General features: G+C 40.7%; 1 protein-coding gene across 1 annotated transcript in view; it reads right to left on the bottom strand.

The window, feature by feature from the left end:
- LOC111219589 (protein TANC1-like) overlaps positions 1-12,066 on the bottom strand; it is a 62,545-nt gene that overhangs the window by 15,661 nt on the left and 34,818 nt on the right. The window contains exon 2 of the mRNA XM_022742306.1: positions 8,291-8,470. Coding sequence (XP_022598027.1) covers positions 8,291-8,470 — 180 coding nt within the window. The remainder of the gene's footprint in view (positions 1-8,290; positions 8,471-12,066) is intronic.

Here is a 12,066-nt window from a genome sequence, read left to right as displayed (position 1 = left end):
TTTGGCACAGACCCAACAAAAATATCATCATAATCATTTTTATATTTCATTTTTTCAGCAAAGATTGAATTCCCACTAAAAATCATGACTTGTTTTGCAATATATGTCAAAATAATCACTAGGCCTATATTTCCATATCATTCCGCCCAAGTCCAAATGTAACGTCCACATCCCTGCACCTCTAAAAGTTCAATAATATATACGTTATATCTTGTTTATTTAAAACAAAGTCTGAAAGCTTTACAAGTGATTGCAGGTAGATTTTATGACCATTGGACAGAGCCAGGCTAGCAGTTTTGCCCTGTTTCCAGTCTTTATGCTAAGCTAAGCTAACTGGCTGCTTAATATTTATCGACCGTCTCATCTAACTCTAGGGAAGAAAGCGTATTTCCCATTTGAACTTACTAATCAGAACAAAAACACCATACCTCCCCACTTGTCTTTTGGGGGTACGGTGTATTTTATTTCTGGTGTCTGAGTGTCCACGATTACATCAAACTGACATACCTCCTCATTTCTCAGATTTTCTCAAAACGTTTGACTGTTCCTTCTTTTACTGTTCTGCACGAGCAGTCACCATTCATATCTGCAGAGCTTAATAAATAATGTCAGATACAAGAATGCATTAATTCCCTCTAGTAACTTGACATTAAAATACTGTAATACACACAGTAAAAGAGTTGATGTTTGCACTTAATGAAGAATAATGAAGCTTGGTGATGATATTTCATCACTCAAACATCCGGACTGTTTGGATGATGACTAAAATATGACAAGAATTTCTGTCAAGGCACTTAATCCAACCGGTTCTTTAGTGCTCCTCCTGAGGGCATCATACCTGCATTTCAATTACTCCTTTATGCATTTAACCTTCGTTCTTTATTTTTCACCTGTGACAGTGGAGCTGAAAATGCCACATTTCCTCTCAGCGGAACAAATGATTTGGAGGGTCCGTGATGGCTGGGACGGTTGAAGCAAGAAATAATGACAATAATTGAAGAGTGATTTTCTCGAGATGCAGCGCTGGGTAAGGAGGCGTGGAGATTGAGACGTCCCAAATGTCAGCGTTCATCTGAAATATTCACAGAGGATAGCAGATGCCATATAAACGCGAGGCTGGCTATGGAGGCGTGGAGAGCGGGAGATTGAGATGTCCCAAATGTCAGTCTTCCTTTCAAAAATGCACTGAGGGGATCATAGAATACTCAAAAGGCAAGGTGCACTGCAGGTTTGAGTTAGATGACGTCATGACTTAAAGGAAACATCTATATTATACATGATGGTGTCAAGAAACCCGGGGACCCACTGATATACGTATAAAACATATAAGAGCAGAGTCACAGGACTGACACACTGTAGCATTTTCAAACAACTTTGTTCCATGATGTTGAGAGTATTATCTGTTTATGTGTTGATGTTTACTGATGCAACTGAACATGTTTTTTACCTGCTCCTGAAGGTGGATTGAATTATTTTAATCATCGATTAATCTGATAATTATCTTCTTGATTAATTGTTCTGTCTATAAAATGCCATAAAAAACTAAAAACAGTGGTGGAAAGCAACTAACTAAAGTACTACATTTTGTACAATTTTGAGGTATTTGTACTATTACTACTTGAATATTTCCATTTTATGCTACTCATCTACATTTCAGAGGGAAATATTGCTCTTTTAACTTTTATTGTATATTTATGTGACAGCTTTAGTTACTAGTTACTTTGCAGGTTAAGATTTTACATACAAATATTGAAATTAAACCATATTCCAATAGTATATAAAGTAGATAAAGTTAGCTCCACTTCAATTAGCTGCAACTTTAAAATTCAGCTTTAACATTGATTCATCAAAACTAATTATCTAGCAGTATAATACATACAGTATAGGGATGACATCATTAATACTTTTTCTTTTGAAGGTAAAATTTTGAATTCACTATAGTATCATTACTTCTATGGTACTTCTACTACCACTGCATTATGACCCTCAGCTTTAAAGTCAAAATGGAGAAATTCTTAAAGTGCTGAGAGAAAAAAAAAAAAAATCTACAATTCCAAGACTTTGGAAACACGATGTCACGATGTCTTGGTGAGATTTGTGTTCTCAACTTAAGATTCAGTTCACGATCATCACAATTTACTCACAATCTAGAGGCTGCAGATAGTGAATGTTTGATTTGATGATTAATTGATAATCAAAGAAGCTGCTGATTATTTTTGTGTTAACTATTGATTGTTTAAGCTCTAGATTGTTTCACTGCTGTTTCTCGTTTGTGGTGAATTTTTATTAAAAAAAAAAGGTCCAAATGATTTTAAAACAAACCTAAAAGAAAACTCATTAGGTATTTCATGATGAATTTTCTTCAACTTGCCTCACCCACAACTTTGGGTCTAGATCAGGGCTACAACATCTATCAGTTTAATAATCAGTTAATACTTTGTTTCTTAATCAGTTCAAAACACTAAGATATTTAAATTATTATAAAGTTAATACAATGAAAAGCAGCTAATTCTCACAACTGAGAGGTTGGAACCACATTTTTTTGCTTGAAAAAGTAGTTTAAAATTGAGTCAATTAAGAAAATAGTTGCAGATTAATTTTTGTTTGATCATCTAATCATTTCAGCTCTACAGCAGATTTCCTACATTTCCCAGATACCTTAAGTAAATCCCTAAATAATGGTATGAATTTCAGCTGCGGGAGTAAAATCTTATTTCAGTCCATTATATCTGTGCAAGAAATAGCCCAACAAGTGATCCTGTCATCTTATCCTGCACAATAAAAAAAGAAAAAGTACCCAACAATAAAACATTCCCAGAAATGCAGCATTCATCACAAGCAGCTAATTTATCAGAGCTCAGCTGTTTTTATGTGGGTCCTTTAAGACCACCCACACAATGAGCTGTAAAACCTGACTAAGCAGTTCTGCACACTGTGCGTTGTTAATCCTGACCGTCCACACACTGCTACTGAGCTTTTTTAAACCTACATCATACCCATTTAGATGTTCGCTTACTGTAGTGCATTGCCACTTATTCACATGTTACTCTATTACTGTAAGCACCAGCGAGACAATGGATTTTAGATACACTCATATGACTGTGATAATTGCAGCAAGAGTAGGGGAAAAATTAGGTGGTATAATTAAATGAAGCCTTTTTCTCAGGATTTAAGGCCAAATGCAATTTTCTACCTTTATGTGGCAATCCGTGGGGAGGCAGTAATTGTATTGATTGCTGCCATTAATTAGGAGAAACCATGTGAAATCTGGCGAGGGATGTTGAAATAATTCCCTTTAAATGTTTCGGAGTGGAGCACGGCCAATCAATCAAAGTGGGTGAGACGTCTCTGGTGAGACTGACACTTGAGTGAGGTGTTTATTAAGAAACAAATAGGCAATCAGTGATTACAACTCATAATAGTCAGCTACAGAGACATCACTGCGAGAGTGAGCATTCATTGCCACTCATGACAACTCTTAAAAAAAAAAAAAAAACAACCTAAAAACAGACGACATAAACACAGCGGTCCGGGAATCTGCGAAATAGCATGAAGATGAAGGAATATTTGAAAAAAAAAAAAAAAAAAAACCCTGAGAAGTAGATTCAGTTTCTTCCTCGTAATATTAAGATGTTTTTGAGGATATATCTGTTTAATTTGGTACAAATTTCATGTCTCCACATCTGTGACTGTTTTCTGTGTGTAATTTGTTTGTGCTGGGTCACTGATTTGCAAAGAAGTTTCAATGAAGGAACGGCTAAAATCTTAATGACTTATTATAAGACTGTCTAGGTAACATTAAAAATTCATTGGAATTAATTCATTAGGATTGTACCAACTGAACTGTTTCTTATAATTAGAACCAAATTACATAGTTCTTCCCAGCAGGAACCTTCAGATAAAACTACAGTTACATCACAATTAATTTGTAGGGAATTACGGGAAGCTATAAAATGAAAGTGTTACGAAACAAGCTACAACTCAATCAGTCAATCAGTTTTCTGTATCGAGTACTTTGATTTTGTTGATTGTACTGCAGGACTTTAACCTTTAGTGCTATTTTTATCACTGTAAAGAATGTGAATTCTTCCTCCGCAACTACAGCCCCGGTGAGAACATATGTTTTCATGAGTGCACAGCAGGAGACCGAAAAGCCTTACATCGCGGCTCGCTCGAAAAATGTTTCATAAAATGAACATTTTCCTGGACAAATTCAAAGGGCTTAAAAATATGTCCCATCACAATGCTTAAAAACACTTCTCACCGCAGCAGCAGTGGTGGCAAACAGAAGTGCACTTCACTCAGACACAGCGAGTCGGCATTGACCGTGCAGTCTGACCTTTCTGGAAGGCAGGAGGATTAAAAAGGAACTTTCCCTTAGAAGTTTAATAAAGTATAAAAATATTATTGTTAGTTCAGCTGCATTAAAGGTGACGGGGACTCCGCTGTGTTTTTATTCTGTATTAGAGACGCTGGGGCATTGCAGATACTGCTAAACATAGCGCTGTAAAAGAAATACTCATTACAAGTCACACATTTGTGTAAGTATCAGCAGCTGAATATACTTACAGGAAATTATCAAAAGTAAAAGCATCTATTAAGCAGCGGAATGGCCCCATCAGTGAGTTATTACTATGTTTTATATTTAATAGGCATCATATATTATATAATAAATCTTGATTTTCAAAGTAACTAGTAACTATAACTGTCAAATAAATGTAGTGCAGTAAAACGTTTTTCTAAGTAAATAAAAAGTAGGCACAATTTTCATCTTTAAAATGTCTCAAATGTGAATACTCAAGTAAGAGTACCTCCAAACTGCTCCTAAAGATGGTACGTGAGTGGATGTACTTTCTACCATACTGGTAAATATACTGGTGAATATACTGATGTATACTGGTGGATACTGGTGTATATACTGTATGCAGGCAAATATGCAGAAAGAACCTGACAAGTGTTAAATGCAGAGATATGTGTGTGTGGCGCTGGCAGTATTTTATATCAATCTCTATCGCTCCAGATCATACAACACCTTCTATTCAGAAAGAAAGTTATTTCATGATGTTGAAACTCCCTTGCTTTTTCTGGAGCTTTAGACCACATCTCAAGGTCTTCCTCAGAGAAAGAAGCTTGCAGTTGTCATGGTAATAACTTGTTGTTTGTCCTCACGTGACCCAATGAGTAAATCTAAAATCTCTCCCCGAAGACTGTGAGATGTGGTCTAAAGCGCCAGAAAGAGCTCGTCAGTGGACCTTGAGTTAAATTAAACTTGGAGCTTTCGATTGTTTCACATGCTCTTCCTCAGCAGGTAGTCGCAGAAGGTCGAGTTAAGCTGGGTTCACTTGATTACACTTAAATCTGGAAAGCCACAAACACAAAACTAATATATACAACTTTGTCTTTATTAGGTATGTCATCTTTGATAATAAGGTTTATTTTCTCAAAAATGTGTTGTAATGTAAAAAGAATATCAGTCAATATATTTTTGCCAGGGATCAATACTGTATTGGCCGGCGTTGCTTGTGCTCTACTAAATATCTTCTTATGTTTTTAAAAAATGCAGTGAAAAAGTGGAACTTAAATGTCCACAGAAAATCAGGAGGGACCACCGACACAAAGATCTGAAATGAGCACACAGTGGTGGTACAGTACTGTACTGTACGACTCCCGCCTGCTTCACCAATTTGTTTCACAAGTTGACCCCTCGAGCATCTGAAGCCCCCCTCGAGAGTCTTCACACAGGCAGAGGGGATTAAATCGGAAACTCAGTGATTCTCGAAAAAGGTCAGCGTTTTTCATAGCGTTTTCATTCTATCAGAGCCATGAGGTTGAATAACTCAAGTCCCCACCACCATCACCACTCTGGTCTGCCTAAGGCCAATCAGGGGCTGTACAGGAGGGCAGAGGGAGGGTGCGGTAGGTGGAGGCCACCGGGGGAGATCAAAGTGCAGCTGCCTTTAGACCTGCTGCTGTTTACTCTCTAATGCACTCCTCTGTCACCAGTCTTTCTCCCACCTCTGCCATCTCTGGCATGGGAGGGGTTCTGGCCTCTGACGCCAAAGCGCACACACAGGCTTAGTGCTGTCAAGCTGTGCAGGAAGTGGCGCTGAGTTGAATTAATTAAAGGGTGAGAAAGCTGGGGTGGATGAGACCCAACAATCTGGTGCTCAATGCCACTTGAGAGCAGACGCAGGTCTTTGAGGACTTGAAGGACAGAGGGCACCTCAAGGCACTCGAGGGCTTTTGTGTATGTTGTCATAGAGTCAGGAGTGCTGATGCATGAGCGCTTTAGCTCCGATAAGCTGTGAAAAGTCATATTGACAAGAGGAAGCCTTGTTGGGAGGGCTCCTCACATGCAGTATGTAAAGGAGCCAAATCACCTTTGGTGATGCACAGATTTTCCGTCCTGCAGTGCTACATCTGTCGCACTGGCTGGACAAAATCTAACATTTAAGTTGTTTTTTTTTTTTTTTTTCCAGTGGCTTCATTAGTACAACAAACTACAATATAATGCCCAATAGGTGGTGTGACAGAGACATACATCTGGAAGGATTAACACAGTGAAGGGCTAATCCTGCCAAAATGATATCTCTCACTGTCATGCACACAAACACTTAAGATGACTACTTTAACTGGACTTATTCTGCAAAGGTAAAACAAATCAGCTGAGTTGCAGGAAGTGCACAGCAGAGACATGCTGCATGTTAAAAACGAGACAATTCCGAATTCCCCACGTCAAAATCTAAAAATACAAAGCAGCCGTTACAACCAGCGGCACCTGACTGATATAATATGTCAAGGCAAATGACGACATGTGCAACTAGGAAACCTGTCCCAACATGTGGAACTGTGGAATAAGAATAGTACAAATGCGGCGGCACTGCACATCATTAATCAAGCTATTCTTAAGCAACAACAACTCCTCTTTGACAGCCATCGAGACAACAACACACAACCACAGAATATATACATTTACAGATTCACATGAGCTGACAATCTAAAGATTCATTTTGATTCACACACACCAAAGTGTAGCCGTCATATCATGGCTCAATCTGCCACAAAACATTAAGTAAAAGAAGAGTACGAATGGAACAGACAAAGATGGCTCCTCAAACAGCTGAGAGAAGCAAAAAGAAAAAAAGAATGTGTGATTTGGCCTGATAAGATTGGCTTGCTCTCAAATCTAATTCTCAACTGCTGATCCCCCCAAAAAACAGCCTCAGCTGGATCCGGTCACACACTCAGAACCCTCCACAGTGTTGTGGCACACCCAGCTGAAATGAGAGAAAATCAGTTTTGGCGTGTTTCCTCTTTAAAAACCCACAGTTTGAATGACCTGGGGGGGGGGCATAAATCATTCTGTATGATGTAAAAATCATGGTCCCCCTGGCATATCAGAAATGGTTAATGATCTGAGGTAGCTGAGAGGCTGGTGCACCCTAGTGGTGACTGCTGAACGGAGCTTTAAAGTCCTTCACACCCACTCTTACTTCAGTGTGGAGGCTGCACTGATATTAGGCGAAACTGCGATGTCAATATTTCATTTCTCGTTTCGAAACCCAGTACGGCAGTAAACCTTGGACGTTCCAGACTGCTCTGTGTACCAAAACCACAGCTTCCCCATAATAATAGCAGAGCGAACATGACACAGACTCATAATCCAGTTAATGGGGAGACAGAGGGGAGGCGATTTTCCACATTCTCTGAATGTCAGAGATGAGTGTGGAAGGAAACGATTAGTGGTGAGAGATAAAGAGCCATAAAGGAAGGCAGAGCCGGCCACAGCTCACAGCCCATCAGCTGGTCTTGGCACTGTCAATTAGGTAGGACTTTGGTGATTACAAGAATTGGAAATTGCAGTGTTTGCCGCAGGCCAGAGCTCTGGCCCTGCTTTATGTTTCTTCTCAGAATTAGTGGGTAAGTAATACAGTAAGTGATTACTGCTTATCAGCAAGCATTAGGACGAGAAATCATTCCACTCCTCTTCACTTTGTCTCGTGAAATCTGCTTTAATTCACAGTGTGTGATTCTCTGATCAGATACACTGCCTACAGTTGTACAGTGAAGGGTTAAGGGAGACTGTAATAGTACAATGAGTCCATGGGGGAGGACAGCTACAGGCAAGGATGTGCGTACAACACAAATCTGAACCAGATTCAGCCCACATCTCTGTTGGCTGTGGTTTTCTTCCCGAAAACCAGGCTTTAAAAAAAAAATGTGACAACACTGCCTAACTAATTCAAATGGTGCACCCTGTGTGAATCCTCTGTCACTGCAGTGTCTTTACCTGTGAGCTTCTTCACAGGCTGTAGCCTGACACTGATGGTCTGGTGGGTGAGCAGCGGGGAGGAGGGCAGTGAGCGTGACACGCCCTCCATTATGCGAATGTGCTGCATGCCCTCGGTCATAGAGAGCGGGGGCACGGCGTAGTCTCCTTCAAAGGCACAGTCGCTGTCTATGCTGCCACCTGCAGGACGGGAGGGAAACACAAAGCAGCATGAGATGCTTCTCTCTCCTTTGAGTAATGACATTCTAACACTGTTGGGGTCGAATGCAGAATCAGTTCCTGCATTGAACACAAAGAGACTTCATGGAAGAGTGTAAGGATGTGAGAATCAGGCTGTCACTGATGTAGTCTTCTCTGTATTTATGGATGCAGTAATGAAAGGACATTTTTTCAGTTTCATGACACTGATATCCAGCTGATACTTAATCCGAACAGTTAATGAGGCTGGACAGAATGACAGAAACGCCTTAATAATGCAACGCGGATCATATCCTCGCTGGCACACTCTTGAGAAAAATATATCTTTCAAGTAACTGATTTAACAAGTGATTTCGCTTGATATATGACAAACAATTAATCAATAATCAAAACCAAGACAGTTTCCTGTCGATCTACGAGTCTTCAGTTTCAGGGTTGGGGTTTATTTGAAGGCGACTGTGTTGGATTGGATTGTGCAGGTGTTTCTGTTTGTTCACCCTCTGTAGAAACTGTATGACAGACCAGAGAACCTGCGCCTGGTCCCTGGATTCTGATATCACTGCAACACCAGTATTGAGTGTAACAAGATTGGCGTGACCCAGAAGAGAGAACAGCCCTGCAGGCAGCTCGTGCTGTTTACATTCACTGCTACAATCTACAGGCTGTGTGACCTCCGTCAGCCCCAACAGTAACACAATACCCCACAATTTTAATATAATAAAAGAGGATTTTCTAACCATATGAACTGTGTTTAAACGAACCCAAAAAAAGAGCACAGTCATGACCATGAGAGAGTATTTATTTACAAGAAAAAAAAAAAGAAAGCCTCTCACAATGAGCGGTAATTACAGACAGAACCCAAACAACCACTCTCCATCATTCACCCACCCTCTTTTCCTCTCTTGCTTCAAAAACCACAAATTATGACAACTTGGGGATTTTATTTTTTGAAACTTCACACACACTCACATTCCCCCAGTGAACAAAAAAAAAAAAAAAAACCCCAAAAAACCAGCCAGCTGTCTGTAAACACAACATCCATTTTGTGAATCAGTTCTGGCTCAGACTGCCCATTTCCCTGCAGACGGAGCTGTAAAACCAACTGGTCAAGCAACAGTCTCACATCAGATAGCAGCAGCCACAGTGAGACGTGAAGCCATTATCAGACACTGGGCCGTGACAAGTCCCACAGGAAGCCTGTATTACAGCAAGGATGGGGGCAAATCGGCTGCTGTAATGCAAACACACGGGTACAGAAACACTTGCACACATGGAAGAAATAACAAACACACTCGTCTCTCTGAGGCTCCAGCAGTGCTGGAGTCGGTCCATCCATTCACTGGGGAATGTCACTGCAAAAGCAAAAAATAACAGCCAGAGCAGTGGTTACATCCTCCCGCATGGAAATTCTCCTCATGTATGCAGAGCCTGGTGTGAATACCAAGGGGGAACTTAGTATTCTGGTTGCAATTACCAGTAATCAGAATCCAACTCATTTTTAAAAGGTCTTATATTTTACATTCTTCCGGTGTTGATCCATAAGAAGATATATTTGTGGTTTTAAACTGAACCAAAAACCATCTCAATGTAGTTTTACATCTCCTCTCTGAGGCTTCTCTCTGGAGCTCTAGCAACAACAGGTTGGTGTGCCAATCAGAAGAGAGGAGGCTCTGAGCCTCTCTTCTGATTGGCTGACTCAAATAAAGATATGGCAGATTTCAGGTAAACACTCAGAGAAACCAAATCCTGGAAAGGTTGGATGGTGGGTCCAGGTGGGCGGGGCTTGGGGCATGGTAAAGTGCAGTGATTGCTTTGTTGTGACATCACAAAGTTAAGGAAGACCTGATGGCTCCTTTTAAGGCTCAGTTCCTGAATACCGGCTGTGTGCATTTCTCTGTAGACTGAGCGCTTTGATCTTACTTTATATATATATATATATATATATATATATATATATACTATATATAACAATATGGAACCTTTACTGCATGTTCAATATTGGATTCTACTACTAACCAAATATTCTCTGACATTTTACACAAGGATAATCATCTCAAAATCAGCAGTGATGCCAAAGATGATACGTTTTGAAATTTCTGTAACACAATTTCAACACCCACTACATTATTTTTCTGAACAGCCTCATGCAAGCTGCAATACGCTGAAGCAGAAATCATAAGGTGTGATTTAGGGCAAAGACTGGAAGGGTGGAAAAGGAGGAAAAGCCGCACTTCAGCGGTAAAATCCAGACAACAAAAGCGTCAAGAGGGAAATGATGGTCTTTTATTTTAGACTGTGATGAGAGACATGTTTAAGGGCCACTCCATGCCTCGAAACAAACACAAACACCTACTCATCAAGGTGTTCAGTTCAAAACATGCACAAGGAGGGGAAAAAAAGGCTGCAATATGAAATTATAATTGCCCAGAACATTTCCTGCCATGCTCTGACATTCCCACTGTTAATAAACTTGTACTGAATATAGTCTGTTTCCCCCTGATTTACAAATTTACAAGAATATAAAATTCATACAGTTCTCTCCCTGTAAATATAACTTCATTTCCAGTGGTCATAAACTTTTCTGCTATATAAAAAAAAAAAGAATAAAATATAGCCCCGGCAAACAAGGCCTCCATGGGTTCCTGCTGTAAAAACATTAAGTGAGACGAAATGGAGTCTGGAAAGAGACTACCAAGAGAAAAGTATTAAAGGAAATGAGAAGGTAAAGGTGGGAAAAGAGCTTGCATGATTTTTCCTCAGTACCTTAGCTTCTCATTCACTCACATAATACACATTCACGTCTGGGTGTGGCTCAGTACACTCCATAATAAGCAACAGAAGAGAAGACAAGCTACTGCTGGGGTGCTCAGATTTCACAGGCAAAACTGTATTTCATGAATCTGTGAGGTCATTCATTTCCTTTTTGAGATTTACTTTGAATAACTAAACAGATTTGGGAAATCATTGTCAGCTTACCTTGGCCGACGTGGCTCAGGTGAGGGTCTAGACTGGGCGAGCGGGGGTCTGCCAAGTCCTCGCTCCCACCATCTGCAGAGGAGGAGCAGAAGGAGAAAGACAGGGAGTGAGCTCGGTGGTGCTGGTAGCATTGCGAGGAGGCCAGCAGCAGGGCCGCATCCTCCTCTCCTATCAGCCAGGTGTGATACCGGAGGACCCCCAGCAAGCTGCTCACACACAGCCCCTCCACACCCTTCCTCCTGGGGCCCAAGTGGCCCCTTATGGTTGCGAAGGGGGACCGCGCCGCCAAGATCCACTTTTTCCGCCTCCCCATGGTTAGACTAAACAGTCACCGAGTCTATCTGTGGGGCCTGCCCATGCAGATAACAAAACAGTTTACATTACAGCCATTGTTGCATGCGGATAGTGCTGTGGTAGAGCCACAATCACAGAGCTCACTGGGCTCTAAGGTTCAATGAGCGCGGACTAGCAGTAAAGCAGTGGGCGTTCCCCCCAAGATAGATCCACGTACGTTAACGATATGGGGATCAATTACGCCCAAGGGAGCAGGCAGGCAGAATTAGCCACAGTGGATGGAGCTGAAAAGAAGGGGGGTGGGGGGG

The sequence above is a fragment of the Seriola dumerili genome, unplaced genomic scaffold, assembly GCF_002260705.1.
Source record: "Seriola dumerili isolate Sdu_G_001 unplaced genomic scaffold, Sdu_1.0 BDQW01000068.1, whole genome shotgun sequence".
In the NCBI taxonomy this organism is placed as follows: Eukaryota; Metazoa; Chordata; class Actinopteri; order Carangiformes; family Carangidae; genus Seriola; species Seriola dumerili.
The sequence above is the reverse complement of the archived record's forward strand: the minus strand, read 5'-3'. Positions and strand labels throughout refer to the sequence as shown.